Source organism: Salmo salar, chromosome ssa09 (genome assembly GCF_905237065.1).
Source record: "Salmo salar chromosome ssa09, Ssal_v3.1, whole genome shotgun sequence".
In the NCBI taxonomy this organism is placed as follows: Eukaryota; Metazoa; Chordata; class Actinopteri; order Salmoniformes; family Salmonidae; genus Salmo; species Salmo salar.
This window is the reverse complement of record NC_059450.1, coordinates 33,833,117-33,854,312: the sequence shown is the minus strand read 5'-3', so window position 1 is coordinate 33,854,312 and position 21,196 is coordinate 33,833,117. Positions and strand designations below refer to the sequence as shown.

The 21,196-nt window shown below is 44.8% G+C and overlaps 1 protein-coding gene across 8 annotated transcripts in view; it reads left to right on the top strand.

The window, feature by feature from the left end:
- Positions 1-20,984, top strand: part of LOC106611247 (MAX gene-associated protein) — a 35,229-nt gene extending 14,245 nt beyond the window's left edge. For 6 of the 8 annotated variants that reach the window (XM_014211255.2, XM_014211253.2, XM_014211250.2 and 3 more), the window contains 22 exons: positions 11-2,132; positions 3,582-3,669; positions 3,760-3,870; positions 4,077-4,202; positions 4,349-4,462; positions 4,737-5,467; positions 5,760-6,039; positions 6,209-6,357; positions 6,454-6,583; positions 6,757-7,364; positions 7,786-8,086; positions 11,189-11,479; positions 12,364-13,301; positions 13,546-13,668; positions 13,971-14,082; positions 14,152-14,558; positions 15,214-15,351; positions 17,243-17,354; positions 17,440-17,784; positions 17,933-18,091; positions 18,201-18,284; positions 18,382-20,984. In XM_014211255.2, the coding sequence (XP_014066730.2) occupies positions 11-2,132; positions 3,582-3,669; positions 3,760-3,870; positions 4,077-4,202; positions 4,349-4,462; positions 4,737-5,467; positions 5,760-6,039; positions 6,209-6,357; positions 6,454-6,583; positions 6,757-7,364; positions 7,786-8,086; positions 11,189-11,479; positions 12,364-13,301; positions 13,546-13,668; positions 13,971-14,082; positions 14,152-14,558; positions 15,214-15,351; positions 17,243-17,354; positions 17,440-17,784; positions 17,933-18,091; positions 18,201-18,284; positions 18,382-19,274 (8,362 nt within the window). In that variant the 3' untranslated portion in view covers positions 19,275-20,984. The remainder of the gene's footprint in view (positions 1-10; positions 2,133-3,581; positions 3,670-3,759; positions 3,871-4,076; positions 4,203-4,348; positions 4,463-4,736; positions 5,468-5,759; positions 6,040-6,208; positions 6,358-6,453; positions 6,584-6,756; positions 7,365-7,785; positions 8,087-11,188; positions 11,480-12,363; positions 13,302-13,545; positions 13,669-13,970; positions 14,083-14,151; positions 14,559-15,213; positions 15,352-17,242; positions 17,355-17,439; positions 17,785-17,932; positions 18,092-18,200; positions 18,285-18,381) is intronic. The other 2 variants (XM_014211258.2, XM_014211257.2) reach the window with 2 other exon arrangements.
- The last annotated feature ends 212 nt before the right edge of the window (positions 20,985-21,196 follow it).

The following is a 21,196-nucleotide window of genomic DNA, read 5'->3' as shown; positions in this document are numbered from 1 at the left end:
TTCTGAGCAGTACAACAGGTCCTCCCCAAAGTAACTTCCCTGAGCTGATTCGGGAGTGTCATCTGAAAATAAGAAGGTGCAATGTTGAGATAACCAATACAACTTGCAGTGTTGAGCAAACAAACACTAAGGGCATGGTTGCCAATGGCAAAATTGTGGAAGTAGCTGTGAATGACAATTTCCCCCAGATTTCTGAACCTGAAGCCTTGTCCGGAAACACTATTGAAAAGGTGGGAACACTGCACAATGGGAATATGATTGACAGTGACAAGGACCTCTTCAATTCATTTCAGTCCCAGGAACCGGTCAAGACCCGTGGGTCAATCAATGGCCATTCAGCAAATGAAGTTGAAAACAGTCAAAAGGCTTCCCAGAGCTCCTCAGTGAGCGCTGAAGCAAAAATGACAGGTTTTGACGAACAGCTGCAGGGGAAGGCTAAACCACACAAACGACCTGAACCTGTGCCTTTGCCCCTTCTTGCACTCTACCTTCAACAGTTGAAGTCAAAAGCCAGATCTGTTAGGACCAAACCAAAATCTCCTCCGGTATTGCCTTCGTCTTCATCCCCATCTTCTGCTGTTCCAACCACCGATCCTGTTATTCCAGCCACCGATCAAACTGGCCCTGCCATGGACTCAACTGGCCCTGCCATGGACTCAACTGGCCCTGCCATGGAATCTACTGACCCTGCCATGGAATCTACTGACCCTGCCATGGAATCTACTGGCCCTGCCATGGAATCTACTGGCCCTGCCATGGAATCTACTGGCCCTGCCATGGAATCTACTGGCCCTGCCATGGAATCTACTGGCCCTGCCATGGAATCTTCTGGTCCATCCAGAGATTCTACTGGATATGCTGTAGTTCCAGCCAGTGGTCCTGCTGATCCAGCTATCAATCACATTGTTCAAGCCATTTCCCCCACTGTGCCAACCACAGACTATGCTGGTCTACCCACTGATATTTCAGTCCCAAACACAGATTTTTTGGTTCCTGCCACAGACTCATTGTTACCAGAACCTGACTCAGTTTTACCAACCGCTGATCATTCGTTTCTTGTCCCTGAGCCTACCTTATCCATTGCACTATCATCCCCCACCCCTGCAACTGTCTTATCACCATTCCCTGACCCAGTGTTACCAGCCCCTTCCTTGTCATCCCCAGCCCAAGAATTGCCACCCCCTTTACCTGTCACATTAAACCTAGCGACTGATTTATCATCACTTACCTCTGACCCTCCCTCAACTGATCCTGCACTGTCATCAACACCTAGTCTTGCCAACTTGGAACCTGAATCTACTCCCTCGTTACCATCCCCTGGTCCTTCGCGAGATGGCTTTGTGCCATCCTCACCTGCATCATTACCAGATCTTGAACCCCCTTTACGTTCCCCTGTTTCATTGAAACCGGAAGCCGCCGCCCCCTCCTTACCTGTACATGCCTCCTCATTCCCAGCCCTTGAACAATTACTGCCCCCTAACCCTTTTGTTCTATCCTCTGAATTTTCATCACATGGATCACTTTTAGGCCTACCTGCCCCTGATCCTTTTTTAACAATACCCTTTATCCCATTGTTGCCTTCTGCTCACCTTAACCCATTACCCTTTGAGGCAACCTCATTTTCCTCTACCTCTCACCCTGGCTCACTTGCTCTGGACACTGCCTTATCCCCATCTCCCTCGGACACTGCCTCATCATTCCAAGTCAATTATGAACCATTAACACACCCGTCTACACCGTCTCCACTCCCATTCCAGTTATCTCCCTTTTCATCGTTAGGTCCTGACCCATTGTCACCAACCCCATCACTGGCCGACCTCACTAACTTTTTCTCCATCGCCGAAGAGCTTGAGATAACTGAAGACTTTCCCAGCAGTGAGGCACCTCCTGTCCCATGTCCTCCTGTCCCACGTTTAAGTACCCCTAGCATACCAGTTAGTTCTACTTTACCGGTTGGTTCTAGTCAGCCAACCCAGAGAAATAAACCCCGGAGATCTAAGAAGAGATCTAGGAAAGGAGTGAAATCTGCCAAGGGTGATCCACTCCCAGTGATTGAGGGATCCACAGATGTCGCCATGCAGCCCAACCTGGAGGAAGTTGAGGAGCAGCTGTTCGTCTCTTTCACCTCCAAGGTACGGCGTAAATAGTCAAATGTATTTTTGTGTTAGTTATTTTGGTAACACTTTACTTACATTCATAACACCTTTATGAGTGTTACAGATCATTCACAAGAACCTTCGTAACACATGTATACACGTTACCCTAAGAGTGCATGTTTTTGGCTTATCTTGGGAGAGAACACATTGTAGGCCTAACATGACATTTACAATTGGTGCTCCTGGCCAGAACTGGCTCTAGGCCAGGCACTCTGTTCACTTAAAATCCACCTTCTCACGGATATTGTCAAAGAAATGTTCATAATTCAATGAGATAATTCCAAGGGCTATTTACCCAGTGGTATCCTGCCAAATTGAGAGATCACGAGAGAAGACGCACAAGGCTCAATGCACACAGTCACTAAATGTTAACCCTTTGCTACTCCCAGACTGTTATGTGAAAGGTGTTCTGAATGCCTTACGTATACCCCCTTCAAGTTAACTATTACCATTACTTCATGGTATGCCACACCACCTGTGTTTCCTTGGTTATTATTTAAGGGGGAGGGAGATCTTTAACAAGGAAATCCTTCTTTTGGTTATGTTTCTTATAGTCCACGGTTTATCCTTAGCTAAAAATTGCATTACGAAAATAGTACAGCATATTATAAGCTGTGCAATAACACATCATAAGGGTTCATACATGCTCACAACAAGTACCGTAATTTCCGGACTATTAAGCGCACTTGCATATAAGCCGCACCCACTGAATTAAAAATTTTATTTTATTTTGAACATAAATAAGCCGTACATGTCTATAAGCCGCAGGTGCCTACCGGTACATTGAAACAAATGAACTTTACACAGGCTTTAACGAAACACGGCTTGTAACAAAAATAAATAGGCTTTAACGAAACACGGCTTGTAACAAAAAAGAAAAAATTTGCAGTAAGCTTTAGTTGTCTTTTTGCACTGAGTCAATTCCTCACGCTGCTGTTTCCAACGTCTTATCATCGACTCATTAAGACCAAGCTCCCGTGCAGCAGCTCTTTCCTTTTCCAACAGCCAGATCAATCGCCTTCAACTTGAAAGCTGCATCATATGCATTTCTCAGTGTCTTTGCCATGATGAGGGTGAAAAAATGACTACCGTAATTAGAATGATGGGAAGTTTGAGAGCGCTCGATTTAATCTAAACAGTAAACAAAAAAGTTGTTTGACCTTAACCCGTTCGGCAATTTCATTGGTCTAATGAAAGCTTCATTCCGGCAAAAAACTGAGCATGTCACAATGTGTTTTTTTGGGAAAATAAAATTTAAAGCGGGAAAGATCCATATATTAGCCGCATCATTGTTTAAGCCGCGAGGTTCAAAGCCTGTGAAAAAAGTTGCGGCTTATAGTCCGGAATTTACGGTAACAAAGCATTAGCTATATCCATTGGATTTAAGGAAAGTGTCATATTTAAATAAAGTCTTGTAAATTACAGGAAGCACTTGAAGTCCACCTGGGAGAGCCTGCACTTTCTGAGACGATGACTGCGCAACCTCAGAAAACCCTAGAGGCCACAGAGAATGGTACAGAAAACAACCAATTTGATTGATCATGCTCCCAAGCTGCTGTTACCTGACGCCTGTTAAAGCAGTTAAACTATTTGTCTCTTTCAGTTGGAGGACTAGAAACCACAGAGGAAAGAATAGTAGCTTTCGAGAAGGTTCTTTTGGGTGACGTAAAAGTTATGAGGCATCGGCAGGTCATTCATCCTGTGTTGCAAGAAGGTAACACAAATAAATGGCTGTTAATGACAGCGTATATACTTTTTATTGTCAATAACTTCCTTGCACACTAGCATGTGACTCATGTTCCACTGTGATTTTCATGACAGTGATCATGTGATGTTTAATCTTACTCATGATGGTAGAATGCTTTAGTATGATGCATAGTCTATGCCTGAAGATTTCTGATCTGTCATCTGTGTTTGAAGTTGGGCTGAAGATGAGTTTACTGGATCCCACTCTGGTCATTGACCTGCAGTACCTAGGTGTTCGTCTACCTCTACCTCCACCCTTTTTATGTCCAGAACCAAACTCTCCAGGGTTGGCTTCTTCAAGTTAGTAGTTATTTCATGTTGGAGTTTCTGTTTTGTTCAAATTGTTGAAGGTATATTTTTAAGTAACCTGTTAAGGGTTTTATTAGGATAATTTAATACATTTTGAAAATAGCAATTGTTATTTGTCATACCTTTTTTTTCTTCAGGTGGTTCAGTCCCCTTTGTTTCCAGGACAGGCAAGACCACAGACTTGACCCAAATCAAAGGCTGGAGAGAGAAGTTTGTCCCCTCGGACTCGCCATCATCCTCCAAGCCTGAAGGTAATATTTGCATTCAAATCCTACATGTCCTCTCTGATTTGATAAGCGAATCCTCAAGACTTCATTCACATCAGCAGTTGTAACCTTTGACCTTGATTTTGTGTGAAATATTGCATGGTGCTTTAACGGTGGCAAAACCAGAGGGGACACGTTTTACCTCTGTCTTTACAAAGGCTTTACATTAAACAGTCTCAGCTATATCCCCTCTTGTGTTTTCTATACTATAGTGTACAATTACTGTGTAGTGCTTATTCAGAATGTTTTTGCTTTAAAGGTTGCCCAAGTTCAGATGTGGTCCCGAAGAACTTGTCGGCCTTCTGCAGTGACATGTTGGATGAGTACCTGGCTAACGAAGGTAAACTCATTGACGAGCGCGCTGCCAGTTTCACCCAGACCACCGTCGTCACTCCTGTGGTCTACCAGCTGCCCACCAAGAGCACCAGCTACGTCCGAACCCTAGACAGTGTGCTGAAGAAACAGGCACCGGCACTTTCTTCCACCTTTGTCCCCCCATCCAAAAAACCCAGACTGCCCCTCACATCCAAAGGACTTAAAAAATCTGAGAAAAGGCAACAAAAACAACAATATTCAAACCAGAATAGAACTAAACCAACTTCTGCAACAACCCCAACACCATTGCCCACTGAGCCACCACCACTATTGATGGATCATGGCGCCCCCATCTCCCACGATGACACAATTGAAACTGTAAAAAGGAGAAGGAGGAAGCTAAGGGTCAAGACTCCTCCACCAGCCCAAGACGTTCCTGTGTCCAGGCCAGAGGTAGAAGAGCCACCTCCCGCTGACCTGGCCCCTGTGGAAGAGGATGACTCGGACCCAGAGGCACAGCCTGCTGCCGAGACCAAGGTCGTGGTTCCTGGGCTGACCAAGGCCCTGCTCCGACAGAGGGATTTGGAAGATGGGGTTGTCTGGGAGGGCAAGCATCGGACCTGCATCACAGACGAGAGGGCGACGGTCGCCCTCACCTCCCTCTTCACCTCAACGGTAAGATCAGTTACACCCCTACACCATTACATCTGCTTATTGACTCATTTGTGTGGTCTCACATGAAGGAGCAAAGATGTGTTGTAGTACATTTTGTAGTTTCGATCTTGTTTAATAAGATTATTTTGTGAGTGTGTTATACCAGCTGTACGGTGGTATCCCTGAGAAATGTGCCACGCTAGCACTAACAGCGCAGGGCTCCTCCCTGCCTCAATGCGTTCTGCCGGCTGGGCTGTGTGTGTGCCAGCCTGGCACAGAACCGTCATATTTTACTTCCCACTTTTCTCTTCAGGGCTTTGTTTGTGAGAACCCTACAGCTCCCATTAGGATCATAAAGTGCAGAGCTCCTCCCTGCCTCAATGCGTTCTGCCGGCTGGGCTGTGTGTGTGCCAGCCTGGCACAGGACCGTCGTATTACCCACTGTGGAAAGATTGAGTGCATCTTTGGCTGCAGCTGCCTCAGGCAGAAAGTGGTCGTCCTCAAGAACTTAAAAGGACCAGATTCCAATGCGTCAGAGGAGGGCCTGTCCAAGAAGCGGAGGAGAAAGTGGAAGAGGATGAGGATGGCATATAGTGAGTGTCCTCTAGTTTAGAAAACCGCACAATAAAACATTGTTCTATGAATAGTAAAAAAAAGTTTCCATACAAAAACAATTTTGCTACACTACATTAGATTAGGTTAAATACGTGACAAAGTGTGTCCATCCTAATGTTGTAGAAAATGACATTTTGCATTAATTAGCTCTCAGGGAGGCTGAGACGGTATCAGAACCTGCTCCGCGTGTGAGAATGTTGTGGAAGCAGACGGATGGAGAGACGGACCCGGAGCCCCTCCGCGCCCCAACACCGGCCTACCTACCACGTCTTCCACTACAGGAAGAACCTTCAGTGGTGAGTCGTAAAAGGGTGTCTATCTATCCATAAGTGTTAGATACACCCCTGTAAAAAATGTGATGTATATTCTCACCCCCTGCCTTTTTTCTAAAGGTGTATTTTTCTCACGTGAGAGAGGAAGGAGGGACCATGACATGTGCCAGAGTGCGTGCATTTCAAAGCAAGAGCACAAACCGACCTGAGGTCATTGACGACCACTGCAAACCAATAGAATCTTCACCAGGTAAGTTCAATGAGTCAAATTTGACCACATTATTTTTTTTAACCCCAAACATCAGTGTCTGTCTGAGAGTATATTTATCAGTAAGTGAAACACATCAGTAATTGGTTGCTTCCAAAAATCATAGCCTACCCTGAAATGCATTTCTAATGGCTGTTGACTTTCTCTTGATGTAGTGAACCCTTCCAGTATGTCAGAGAAGTCGTTGTCCTGCCATGGTCCCGAGTACACGGAGCCCTCCAAGCGTCTGGAGATCGTGTCTAAGTCTAAGTGGAGGAGCCTGGCAGACAGGAACCTGGTGCTGCGAATCGTGTGTGAGCACATGGCCAAGGACCACCTCGACAACCCCTTCTGGGTCAAAGGTTACCTCATAAAACCTGTGTCTAAGACCCTGAGAAATGATGGCGAAAGCTGCTCCGTTCTCTACAAGGTACTCATCTCTCAGGTCCCGAGACCGGACGGAGTGGAGGAGAACAGTGAGGAGGAGGAATGGATGGGAGAGGAAGATGAAGAAGAACTAATGGAAGAGCAGAGAGAGGAGGATAAAAAAGTGGAGGAGGTACCTGTCGTGGAGGAGGTACCTGTCGTGGAGGAGGTACCTGTCGTGGAGGAGGTACCTGTCGTGGAGGAGGTACCTGTCGTGGAGGAGGTGGACAACAAGGCTGTGGGGCGTAGAAAGGATCTGAAATGGCAGGGCCTGCCTTTCTTAACAGGAATTTCTCCTGCTGGCCTCCTTACTGGCAACCTTAAGCTGCCAGAAATCTCAGACCAGGAACTTATCACGGTAAGCATTGTAATTACTTAGTTTCCCCCAAAACAAATCTAATAATCTGTTAATTTTCCTTCTCTTATTGATGTGGAATTGCACCCTATTCCCTATGTAGTGCAAATAAAAAATACATGTTTTATGGTCACATGCACCGGATAAGTGCAGTGAAATGTGTTGTTTTACAGGGTCAGCCATAGTAGTACAGCGCCCTTGGAACAATTAGGGTTAAGTGCTTTGCTCAATGGCACATTGACAGATTTCTCACCTTGTTGGCTCAGGTATTTGAACCAGTGACCACTGTAGTGCACAGGGCTCTGGTCAGAAGTAGTGCATTACATAGGGAATAGGGTGCCATTTGGGACGAACACTCTATCTAGCTCTGAGGAGAATACACACAGTCCATTGCTACTCAGTATTTCCCCCTGTGTGTCTTTAGGTGAATGGCAGGTCCTACCCCCATGCCAAGATACAACTGGGCATGATGGGAGCCATGCACCCAGCCAACCGTCTTGCTGCTTACCTCACGGGCAAGTTACGAAGGCCTGCCTGTCTAAAGCGGTCTATGGCGGCCGCCTCCTCCGTCCCATCACAAAAACACACCTCAGAAACTTCTACAGGTTCCACAGATAAACGGTCCTCTACAGGACAACCAGCCCAACTGGCAGCCACTCCTACCACCATGGTTACCACAAGTGTTCCCTCTACCACTCCAGTTGCTGCTGGCCCCAAGTTCATTGGTGAGAAGCACTCTTTGTAGTGTTTTTTTTAGCTTAGTTTATCATGCTACTGTATTTCAATGTAAGTTTGTTGCGCTGAAAGCTCCCCCCACCCCTCAGAGACATTGAATTCTGATTCATATAAGTAAATAATAGTCAGTCCATTGTGAAAGACAAGTATGGGAGACTGAACCTCTACCTCCATCTCTACTCCACAGTGACTAACCTGCCCCCCAGTGGGAAAGGTCTTCACACGCTTTGTAGTCAACCAGATCAGCTCCTCACAGCAGAGGCTGCCTGTAACTAGTGTTCCACCTCAGTTTCTGGGCAGTGTTCAGACACTTACTCTGCCCTCTTCCTCTCTGGTGGTAGTGAACCCAGGTGCCTGTCTCTCTCAGGGGGCTCAGATGGAGCAGAACACAGTGACTGCTGCTGTGCGGATTCAGGTTGTCACCATGGTCTACCCAACCAAACACCTCATGGGAGGGGTGGCTCCGCAGCCCTGGTATCTGCAGTGTCTGTTAGCTCCAAGGCCCCCTCAGCACCAAGATATTCCACAGGTACACACCCAGTCAGTCCTGCACCACTGTAGCTGTAACTAAGCTAACCAGCTCATCCCATTACTCCTCAGCCTCCCACAGGCTAAGCCCTGGTCCTGTGGCCTGCCACTCTCATGCTCTGTTTGTGGTGGTGACCAATGAGCTTTCCCGGGACTGCCACGCAGAAGAAATATCAGCCCGGCGCAGAGAAGCACGAGATTGAACTTCACTCAACTTTCTAGAGTTTTCCCCGTTAGTTAACACTATAAACGTTTCCCTTTACTGTGGGAATTGTGATCGAATCAACTAAATATTAGCCACATTCAAGGCAATATACAGAATCAAAATGAACTATGCAGGACTTCGTGCTTTTCAGCTAAAATTATTGTACAGAATTCTTGCCACCAACAAAATGTTGAATATTTGGGGCATACAATCATCGCAGCTCTGCAGATTTTGTTGTGAGGATACAGAGTCAATAGACCATTTGTTTTGGTTGCAAAGAAACTGAAGATCTCGTACAATGCTGTGTACTATTCCCTTCACAGAACAGTGCAAACTGGCTCTAACCAGAATAGAAAGAGGAGTGGGAGGCCCCGGTGCACAGCTGAGCAAGAGGACAAGTACATTAGTGTCTAGTTTGAGAAACAGATGTCTCACAAGTCCTCAACTGGCAGCTTCATTAAATAGTACCCGCAAAACACCAGTCACAACATCAACAGTGAAGAGGCGACTCCGGGATGAGTTGCAAAGAAAAAGCCATATCTCAGACTGGCCAATAAAAATAAAAGTTTAAGATGGGCAAAAGAACACAGACACTGGACAGAGGAACTGCCTAGAATACCAGCATCCCTGAGTCGTACATACATGCACTCAAACATATTCAGTTGGCCTTGCTGTTATGATTTTGTTGTCCTTGATGTCTTTTGACGGGGGAATTATTTCATTTTTCTCGTGGGGGGGAGGGGTGAGATTGGTTGAGGGGCAGGTCTTGATGAACTGTGGGCCAGTGGCTAATGGATCTGTCAACGTTCCCTTTAGCAGGGCGTTGACCCTGGTTTCTTCTGTGGGTCGCTCTGGATGGGAGTCTGTTAGATGACTAATGTGCTGAAGATGTTTAGCGGCTTCACTGCATAATATTAAATATTCAATCAAAATTCAATAGAAACTATGCAAGACATTGTATGAAAAATTAACTATGCAAGAGGTTTTGTTATAGGCAGAACACATTCGAGTAGGATTCTATTGCATTGACAGGTTCGACTCCTACTCTACACAGACTTGTGCGCCATAACCAACCAGAGCTGCAGTAGGCCTATATGCAAATAGACCATTGCCATATGTGGATCTGTGCCATTTACTTTGAACTAGACTGTGTTTACAGCATGAGCGGTCGTCAGTAGATGTGCTTGTTTTGAGATCAAAGAGAGAGCTACATGTAGCAACATGGGGGAGTTATTGCTTCTTACAAGAGCACAAAATGTGTGCATTTATAGACATCTTTGAAAAGCGAATCAGGTAAAGAGCTGATTTTTTTAGTCTTAAAGGGACAGTGTTGTATTTTGAGACCGGCTTGAATAAGCTAAGTAGACAATAGGCAGAGGGTAGCATAATTTGTGTGATTCTCTGTGATATTGGTTTGAGGAGAAGGTTCTTGCATAAAACAACACAACAACATTTTCAGTCATGTCCTTGTCTTTAGGACAAGTGCATAAACAGGTTAATGTCAAGCCCTGCTTGTTTTTTTTTCAAAAGTCTCATGGAATGTAGGCCTACATTGAACACCACACATTGGCTGCTACTGTAGGCTGAATGATAGAAAGGCTTTTTCCATGTTAAAATGTTATGGGATGCATTTTCTCCATTGTTTTTGATGGTAGGTCACTCTGGTAGGCCTTAATTATGATCAAATAGCCACAGTAGCCTACTTGACCACTGTTAAAACTGTAACGAAAAGCGGTTACAGCCTCAGTGTTCACAGTAAACTACTGTTAAAACTGTAACGAAAAGCGGTTACAGCCTCAGTGTTCACAGTAAACTACTGTTAAAACTGTAACGAAAAGCGGTTACAGCCTCAGTGTTCACAGTAAACTACTGTTAAAACTGTAACTTAAAGCGGTTACAGCCTCAGTGTTCACAGTAAACTACTGTTAAAACTGTAACGAAAAGCGGTTACAGCCTCAGTGTTCACAGTAAACTACTGTTAAAACTGTAACTTAAAGCGGGTTACAGCCTCAGTGTTCACAGTAAACTACTGTTAAAACTGTAACGAAAAGCGGTTACAGCCTCAGTGTTCACAGTAAACGCGCCGGAAGTTGCATAGAATTTTCACAACATTCAAGTTTGCGCTCAGCAGACCTGTAGAAAAAATGAGAGGGAACATTGGTGGTGACCTTCATCCTATAACCCCTGCCTGCCTATACCCTTCCCTGTCCATCTCATCCTGGGTCGATGCTGCGTCTCGTACTTCACTGTCACACTGGCAGATGTGATATGGGGATTGGTGTTTTTTGGGTTGAACATAGTTTCATGGTTATACCCATGTTTTCCATCATTAATGAAAAATCCCCCACTTTGTTTACAGGTGCAAACGTATCACCCCAAAATGCGTCCCCCATCAGTGGAGTGGTTACCAGTCCCCCGATGCTCTCTGTCCCAGGGACCAGTACCTCTGTCAGAATGCCGTGTCCTCTCACATCCCTGACCCCTATCATGTCCCTGACCCCTCTCACGTCAGGTCAGAGAATGGTGCTGCAGCCGGTAAGGAACGCCTCAGGCAACACCCTATACCGGGACCCCAACGGACAGCTGATTCAGCTGGTTGCCCTCAGCCAGCTGCAGGCTCTTAACCCCAACCTTGTCATGCACAACAAGGGTGAGTGTCTGACAGTTGATTCTATTCATGCCAAGGCATTGCTGCTCTTTCACATGCAAGACTGACTATGTTGATGACTATGTTATGAAACAATGACTTGGACATTTTAGGAAGACAGATCAAGGAATCCCATGTATAATAAGTAATCTCCAATGAATGAATGTTGCTTAAATACATACTGTTTTTCTGTAGCATGCAGTGTATTAGGATACAGATGAAATAAGTTGTGAACTTCATAGGGTGGTGAAAGTGAACAGTGATGAGCTTGATGCTCCTTTCCAATAAATATTGAGGGTCTTATTCTGGTGATATTATGATCGATGCTTGGCTGCCGTTTGAGAAATACATTTTTTCCATAATCTCATCATGTAGGCCATACCCCCACTGTATCTGCAAGCTGTTGGCTAGAGCACGTGCCAATACCAGAGTGGGCACATTCACTATATATAGTCGGGCCAAAGGTTTTGAGAATGACACAAATATACATTTTCACAAAGTCTGCTGCCTCAGTTTGTATGATGGCAATTTGCATATACTCCAGAATGTTATGAAGAGTGATCAGATGAATTGCAATTAATTGCAAAGTTCCGCTTAACCCGGAAACCAGCTGCACCAATGTGTCAACTGATGACCAAAGTCATCCTGCAGGTGCCCGGCCTGCCACAAGGAGTCGCTAGAGCCCAATAACACAGCCTCGGGAGGCCAACCTCAAGTTATTTTTATGTGCACTATGTCATTATGCACAGACGTTTATCCACAACAAGTCAATTTGATGGAAACATCTCTGTTGGGAGAATGCGCATTTTAGAATATTCAGATGAAAATCTGTCGCAAATTGGATGGAAACCTAGCTACAGCTGAACTTTATTATATTTTCTTTTCAGGTGGGATGATCAGTTTAACCATGCCTGCGTGCTTGACCACCATGAACAGCTCCACCTCCTCTCTCACCACATGGCAGAGCAAGGGCCCTGGTAGCTGTGCTTCCACCGTCAGTACTGTCCCCCATGTCACTTTCCCAAAGACCCAGACTGCATCCAGCACCACTTTCACTGCCCCTAAAACCACCCCTGGTTATGATAGTCTCTCACCCACTGTGACAAATGGCGGGACGTACACCTTGGAGATTGTTCCTCAGACAGGCAACAAGGAGCCCATCATCATCAAGTGTCCAATGGTGCCAGCCCAGGGCTCCTCCAAGGTGATGCCTGTAGTAGGGGGTGTTACTGGGCTGCAGCCTCACCATGAAACCACAGTAATTACTGTCAAATCCCCCACAAAGACGGTTACGAACACAGGTGTCAAAGCTGACAATATCTCCACAGTGACCCCCAATGTAGACTCTAATGTAGTCTCTGAGGTGTGTAGTTGGATGCGGCCTTGCCAGAAAACCAAAACGCCTCCTAAATCCACAAAACCCCCTAAAGGCCCCCAGTTTAAATTTATAAAAGCTGATGCTATCTCCCCAGCGGTCTGCAATTTAGACCCTAATATCCAGCCTGAGGTGGTTAGAGTGCTGCAGCCTCCCCCGAAACTCCTCAAACCCCCTATAACCCAGGTCACAAAGACAGGGATCAAAGATAACGCCATCTCCACAGCAGACTCCAATCTCCTTACTAAGATGGTTCATGTTGATGACCCCTACAAGACGTGGGCAGGAAGACCAAAGAAGAAGAGGAAGGAGGTGGAGGACCTGGTGGAGGATGAGTACGATTTGGATGATACGGACGAGGAAACGGATGAGAAGACGGACATCTCATCTGACGAGACCGATTCTGACGATTCAAGTGTTAATAAAGAGGAGCTCATCGACGTCATCAGTGTAAGAACCCTTTTAACTTCATACAACACGTCTGTTTTGAGACTCTGTTACCGAAATCTCATATTCTCTCGTTTTTAGACTAAACAGTAGTAGTCTTTTTGTGTATTTGTGTGGGTAGGTCTGAGTAATGTGTGTAAAACAGTCTGTTTTCTGTACCTCAACTACTGAGCCTTAGTTTAATATTCATGTCTGTAGTTTGCCATTTAGACTTCATGATAGAGCTTCATCCTGTTGCATTCTGTAGAAGCAGCTGAAGCACAACGTGGAGGAGAGGCATCGCCGTTTTGAGATCCATGGGTGCTTCCAGCGGCTGAGAGAGACACTGAAACTTGCCCAAAAAGCTGCCAAAGTGTATATCCTTAAAGAAGTAAGCGCCTATAAAGGGATGGTTAACTTTTTCTTAACATTTTTGCTTACTTTGACTTTATCCAAACCATTGTTCATTTTGTTCAATTTAATTATCCCTTTAATTAATGTGTCCAAAATAGCACCCTATTCCCTATATAGTACACTATTTTTGATCAGAGCCCTATATAGGGTGCCATTTAGGACTCAGACGAGGTATTTGTATATTTTAATAATGTGGCCGGTCAGAGCTGTGCTTTGTTTTGTTGAAGCAACCGTCGTCAATAGATTCAAAAGTCAACTAAAATAAATGTATGTTACCAGGCGACAGAGGAGATCCAAATCCTGACTAAGAAAAGTACCGACGTGGAGAAGCTAAGGAGTTCACTGACCCTGGAGAGAGCAGCTTATGTCAAGAAGATGTCCCAGTTAACTGGTAATAATGGACACTGCTGTAACATTTCAACATTCAACCAACATTGAACCAACATCTTTCCCTCCACAGGAGAGTCTGAGAAGCAGATCCTGAGGAACATCCAGTATGTCTGTTCCCAGCAGAAGAGTGAGGAGCTACTCGTCAACAGGAATATGGAAGGAGTTCCCAAAGTCTCCTCTGCTGTCTCGTCCTCTTCAGCTGTCTTGACCTGCAGTGAGGCCAGGTCGAGACCAAGACAGAGGCACATGGGAGGAGTGACATCAGAAAAGGAGAAGGAGGACAGGGAGGAGGTGATGGAGGTGGTGGACCTTCTGGAGGACACGGAGGAGGACAGGGAAGCGGTGATGGAGGTGGTGGACCTTCTGGAGGACACAGAGGAGGAGAAAACAGACAACTCCTCGGACGAGACAGAGGATTCTGCCGATGACGACAACAACAAAAACAACAACGTTAAAGGGGACGTCATTAACATCAGTGTAAGAACTGTTATACCTCATTATAAACTGGGTGGTTCGAGTTCTGAATGCTGATTCTCTGTGGTATATTTAAGCAATAATGCCCAAGGGGATGTGGTATATGGCCAATATACCACGGCTAAGGGCAGTTCTTATGCACGACGCAACACGGAGTACCTGGACACAGCTCTTAGCCGTGGTATATTGGCCATATATCACAAACCCCCGAGGTGCCTTATTGCTATTATAAACTGATTACAAATGTAATGTTTTGTCTTACCCGTGGTTTACGGTCTGATGTACAGCGTCTGTCAGCCAATCAGCATTCAGGGTTCGAACCACCCAGCTTATAACAGACCGTATACCACGGGTATGACGAAACATTTATTTTTACTGCTCTAATTACATTGGTAACCACTTTATAATAGCAATAAGGCACCTCAGGGGTTTGTGGTATATGGCCAATATAACACGGCTAAGAGCTGTTTCCAGGCACTCCTTGCGTCGTGCATAAGAACAGCCCTTAGCCGTGGTATATTGGCCATATGCCACATCCCCTCATCCCTTATTGCTTAATTATACAACACAGTTCGGTTTCTGTCTATTAAAATCTAATCTTTTTCTCTTGAGAATCATGTTTTTTGGGGAGTTTTTAACTACGACATCTGTCTTCCAGGATGTTGAAGAAAGCGCTGTAGAGGAGGAGGCTGTAGACATTGAGAGTGTGGAAGACAATGCACAGAAGAGCACCACTTCACAACTGAAGGCAAAATTCGCTAAAGAAGTGGAAGGAGAAACACGACCGAAATTAAGAGTATGTCCTCCCCTCAATTTTATTACAATGACATAAACAACCTTTTAATGCTTTCCTTCAAATATGGTTGTGCTGTGATTTCACTGTCCACGGTTATAATTTGCAGTGTTCTTGGTTCAATGTTACCATTAGCACTCGGACTTGCACAACCCATACGAGAGACAACGCTGTGCTGCGCTTCAGAAGAGCTTTAAAGCCCTTAACCTCCCTGGGCAAGGTGGGACGTTGCACCTAGTCAACCAGTGGAATTGCGTGGCGTGAAATACAAATACCTCAAAAATGCTATAACTTCAATTTCTCAAACATATGACTATTTTACACCATTTTAAAGACAAGACTCTCGTTAATCTAACCACATTGTCCGATTTCAAAAAGGCTTTACAGCGAAAACAAAACTTTAGATTATGTCAGGAGAGTACCCTGCCAAAAATAATCACACAGACATTTTCAAAGCAAGCATATATGTCACAAAAACCAAAACCACAGCTAAATGCAGCACTAACCTTTGATCTTCATCAGATGTCACTCCTAGGACATTATGTTATACAATACATGCATGTTTTGTTCAATCAAGTTCATATTTATATCAAAAAACAGCTTTTTACATTAGCATGTGATGTTCAGAACTAGCATACTCACCGCAAACTTCCGGTGAATTTACAAAATTACTCATGATTAACATTCACAAAATACATAACAATTATTTTAAGAATTATAGATACAGAACTCCTTTATGCAATCGCGGTGTCAGATTTTAAAATAGCTTTTCGGCGAAAGCACATTTTGCAATATTCTGAGTACATAGACCGGCCATCACGGCTAGCTAATTTGACACCCACCAAGTTTGGCCCTCACCAAACTCAGATTTACTATAAGAAAAATTGGATTACCTTTGCTGTTCTTCGTCAGAATGCACTCCCAGGACTTCTACTTCAACAACAAATGTTGTCTTGGTTCCAAATAATCCATAGTTATATTCAAATAGCTCCGTTTTGTTCGTGCGTTCAGGTCAGTATCCGAAGGGTGACGCGCGAGCGCATTTCGTGATTAAAAAAATTCAAAATATTCCATTACCGTACTTCGAAGCATGTCAAATGCTGTTTAAATTAAATTTTTATGCTATTTTTCTCGTAAAATAGCGATAATATTCCAACCGGGCGACGTATTTATTCAAAGGCTGAAAGAAAAAAATAGAGAATTCACATGAACGCACATCTCCAGTGTCACTGTTCTCAGCCTGACCACTCACAAAATCTCCTGCTGTTTTTCGCCCAGAGACTGGAGAGACGTCATTCCACTTTCTGGCGCCTTCTGAGAGCCAATGGAAGCCTTAGAAAATGACACGTTACAGCAGAGATGCTGTATTTTCGATGGAGATGCCACAGAAGGAGAACAAATTGTCAGACAGGGCACTTCCTGTATGGAATCTTCTCAGGTTTTGGCCTGCCATATGAGTTCTGTTATACTCAGACACCATTCAAACAGTTTTAGAAACTTCAGAGTGTTTTCTATCCAAATCTACTAATTATATGCATATTCTAGTTTCTGGGCAAGAGTAGTAACCAGTTTAAATCGGGTACGTTTTTTATCCGGCCGTGCAAATACTGCCCCCTAGCCCCAACAGGTTAAAGAGACTTTGGACCTTGGCGACCCAGCACCAAGTAATGTTTTCATCCTCGGGAAGGTAAGACTAAGGGTGCATCCCAAATGTCACCCTATTCCCTAGTGCACAAGTTTTGACCAGGTCCCATAAGGCCAATAACAAGTCAGTAATATTCAGCTGACTATTTCATTGACCTTGCTTTGTGACCGTGCCTCCCAGAACTGCATAATTTTATTTAGTAAAGAATCTCTTCAGGAAATATAAAGTATTGTCTCTGTTATTTAACAGGACCGAAAACAAGTCCTTGACCTGAGAGACAAATGCGAGCGCATTGAAAAACTGAAGAGCGGGCTGACCAGGGGGAGAGCTGGTGATATTAAGAAAATCTCAAAGAAATCTGGTAATGGGCCTTACTTTTCACCCCCTTCTCTCGTCTCCTATTTGGTCTCTCCTTCTTATAACACTGGCCTGTGTTCTCTCAACAGGAAAGACAGAGGAGCTCATCATCAGGAAACTGCAGGACATCTCGACCAAAAGGAAGTGGAGAGGGCCCTCCTCAACAGCGTCCTCGTCATCGGTCTCGCCCAATAAAACAATTTCACTCAGGAGCGCTCGACAGTCTGAGCCAAAGTCCCTGGCCCCCGGCCTCAAGTTAAAGGTCGTAGCCACCCCAGTCCCCCACTCGATCCCCCAAAAGCCTGCGCCCCAACGACCCAAGACAAGTCCCATCATCACACCACCTTCCAGTAAACACCCCTCAACGTGGCGTTCGCCGGGTGAAAGGACCAGACCTAACATCCTGTCTCGCAGAAAAATACAGCCTGCCCCAGGTGAGCCTCCCGTCCCTCTGACCCTGTTACTGTCTATCAGCACCCAATGGGCCAGGTTGACTTCAATAAGACAGACTGCTGGTCTAGAGACTGAACTTTCATGTGAAGAAATGAATCATTTAGATCCTTTTTTCTGCCTCCCCAACAGATTCCCCACCAGTTCATGCTGGGTTTCTCCCTCCTCAAATGCTGTCTATAGTGGGTGGAGTGATAACATCTCAGCAGGTGAGCGCCATGCAGCCTGCCCGTTCTCCGTTGCCGGTAGGACGCGTCACTGGAATCGAAATGCAACGGTCTCAAACACCAGGTAGGCTTGTAGTGACTCAAGGTACACTGCATTGACTCATAGTTGCGTTGAAATGTTTTCTGATTTGATTTGGATTCTTCTTAAATTTCTCACTTTTTTTTTTTTTTAGGTGTCGCTTCGGTCACCATCATTATCCCCTCAATGTCCGAACCCATTTCTCTCACTGGAACTCGTAATAACCGCAACCAGGGAGGTAACTTCCCACAATGTAGAAATCTTTAAACCTGATTTGAATTAGCTGAATGTGATGCCATTGACACAAAAAATTGCATTTGTTTCCTATTTTTCAGTTCCTCATTTCTCCGATGTCATTTCATTGGTTAAAGCGCGACAGAACCAGTCAGCCCCAGGTGTGTCAGGGGGAGCTCCGAGGAGGCCATCCCCAGTGAAGGATAGGGGCAGTGGGTTGGAGTACGGAGAGGTTCTGGGGAAGCAGCTGGACCACGCTGTAGACAGTGTAGGGATCAATGACACAGATGGAAACTCTGAGGAGGACGAAGACAATGAAGATGGTAATGGTGAAGACGACAGCCTGACATCTCTCCTCAACGAGATCTTCATCCTCAACCAGCAGATTACCACAGACAACAACAGCAGCCCCAGAGGTCCTCCAGTGGTCTCCCGCATACCACACACCGAGCCTGGGCACGTGGGGACTGTGAGGGTACCCACACCTCAGACAGACGGGGTGCTACCACCACCAAAGACAGAGAAGGCGATCATCGGAGATGGAGATGACGAGCGCTCCCTCAGCCCCTTGTTCCTGAGACTGGACGAGGACAAGGGTCAGGAAGAGACTTCCAAAGGCCCAGGTCTGCCAGTACCACAGGCAGAGGAACTTAAAGTTGGTTTTGGATCCAACCTGAAACCATCAGAGACCGCTTCTGTGTCTGCTCCTGCTGTCAATGGGCACAGCCAACAAGCAAAAGCAGGCACTACAAAAGGTCAAGATGTACTGCAAAAAGCACTGACCACGCCGCTGCTGCAGATGAAAGTTGGAGGAGTGGCCAGGGTGATGGAGTCCAATGAGAAGCTGGCGGATGCCCTGGCACCGCCACCACCACTTCAGATGAGCGTTGGAGGCGTGGCCAAGGTGCTGGAGTCCAATGAGAAGCCGGGGGATGCCCTGGCACCGCCCCCACTGCTGCAGATGAGGCCCATGCCAAGACTAGCCCCACGATGACTAAAGAGCAACCCTCGGACATAGAACTAAGCACCAACTCACTTAGGCCCAGGTCAACATTGTAGCCATCTCTCCTCAATACCCCCATTCACATAGGTCGTATTCATTTGGCACCAAACGGACAAAAACTGACAAATAGGGTGAGACTACTTGAACTTGTCCAATGAGAAACGTTCGTTTTCTGTTGCAAAGCATTTCGCTACAGTGTGACGTAATGAATATGACCCTTCTGGCTAAACCAATCATGGGTTAACTACATTTACGAACATACATTTAGGAGATCCTTGTGAAAAAAGTGATTTTGTTTTGTTTTAGAAGCGACACTACCTAACGGGCGTATCGGAAAGACTGACATGACACTGTTCTGACAGTCAGGAGTTATGTTTTTCTGTTCAAATCTCTGTTATCTAGACCTGTATTCATGAAGTGTCTCAGAATAAGAGTACAGATCTAGAATCAGTTTAACCTTTTAGATCATAATGAATAAGCTCACATGGATCTGATCCTAGATCAACACATCTCTAAGACACTATACAGGCCCTGAACTGTTGCTTTTCTTTCCCTCACTTTAAAGAGGAGATGCAATGAATATTGTATAATAATAAGCTGCCAGGACCTTGGTACATTTAAGGGTGTCGAGTATGTTCTGCCTTTAAGGTTTACACACATCGCACTGAATGTGGATCTGTTGTTTACCGATTGTTGTTCAGCACGCTGTTGACGTCTTGTCTGACTGCCGACATCTTCGCGCACGTTTTTATATGTAAAACCGGTTTGCACTCGGTTCACAGGTACTCTCAGCAGACAAATGCTATTGGTGTGTTCGAGCCCTTGGAGTATATTATTTGTTCTATCAGAGCAAGAGGATTTGTAGACAGACATCTGATGGTGTTCATAGTACAGTACTGTTGTGTGTGTGTATAGGGCCTCTGAAAAAATCCTGTCTCCATATTGGAGTGGGTGATCTCTATTTCTTCATGTTTGTAGTGACTTCACCTTTAAGGAACATTTCATCCGTAATTATATTCTTTTTGTATGGCACACTTTTCTACACTAACTACTAACCACTCAGTTTGCAGCGCGGACAACAAATCTCAACATAGAAAAGCCTTGATAAATATTATCATAATAGGTCCCTGTAGGATGGACAGGTCGTTGAATCTGCAGCGCTTGTGACCTTTTTCTAAAGCAGCTTCACTTCAGTGATGTATGTAATAATTAGACCCTGACATTCACTATAATATTAGTAAAAATCACTATGCCAGTGTTCTAAATGGCACCCTATTTCCTATATAGTGCACTACTTTTGACCAGGGCCCTGATCAAAAGTATACTATATTGGGAATAGGGTGCCATTTGAGAGAATTTGTGTATTCGAGGTTGAATTGGGGGAAATGAAAGCTATCGTTGCTGTAATAATTTTTATGCTGTTAAGAGGTAAAGCTTGCGGAATTAAAAGCCAGCCATCTTGTTAAACTACATCAAGACCTGTTTGTTAGAACCATATAATCTAGATTGAATTTCTGTAAAAACTATAAACTCCATTTTTTATAATAGGCCATGTAAATAATGACGTTTTTCCACTTTGAGGACGATGGTTGTTTTTTGTAAAGATATTTCTGATGTTTTTATATGGGGTCAATAATCGTTACGTTTAGGATGTTGACGTAAGAGAAAGGAAGATGCCTTGAAATAAAATATAATAATGAACATAGGCTGCCAAATTTACATTTCTGATGCAGTTACTTTCTGACTTTAAATATAATATTACTGTAAAGATTAAGTGACTTACTGTACATCCTACATTGGACATGTTTGAAAAGCATTTTGTTTTACAGGAATATTGTGAAAGAACATGCATGGGTAATTGGTAACTGATTGTTAAAATGCTAAGTACTCCTGCCTGGTTTCATTTGCCCTTT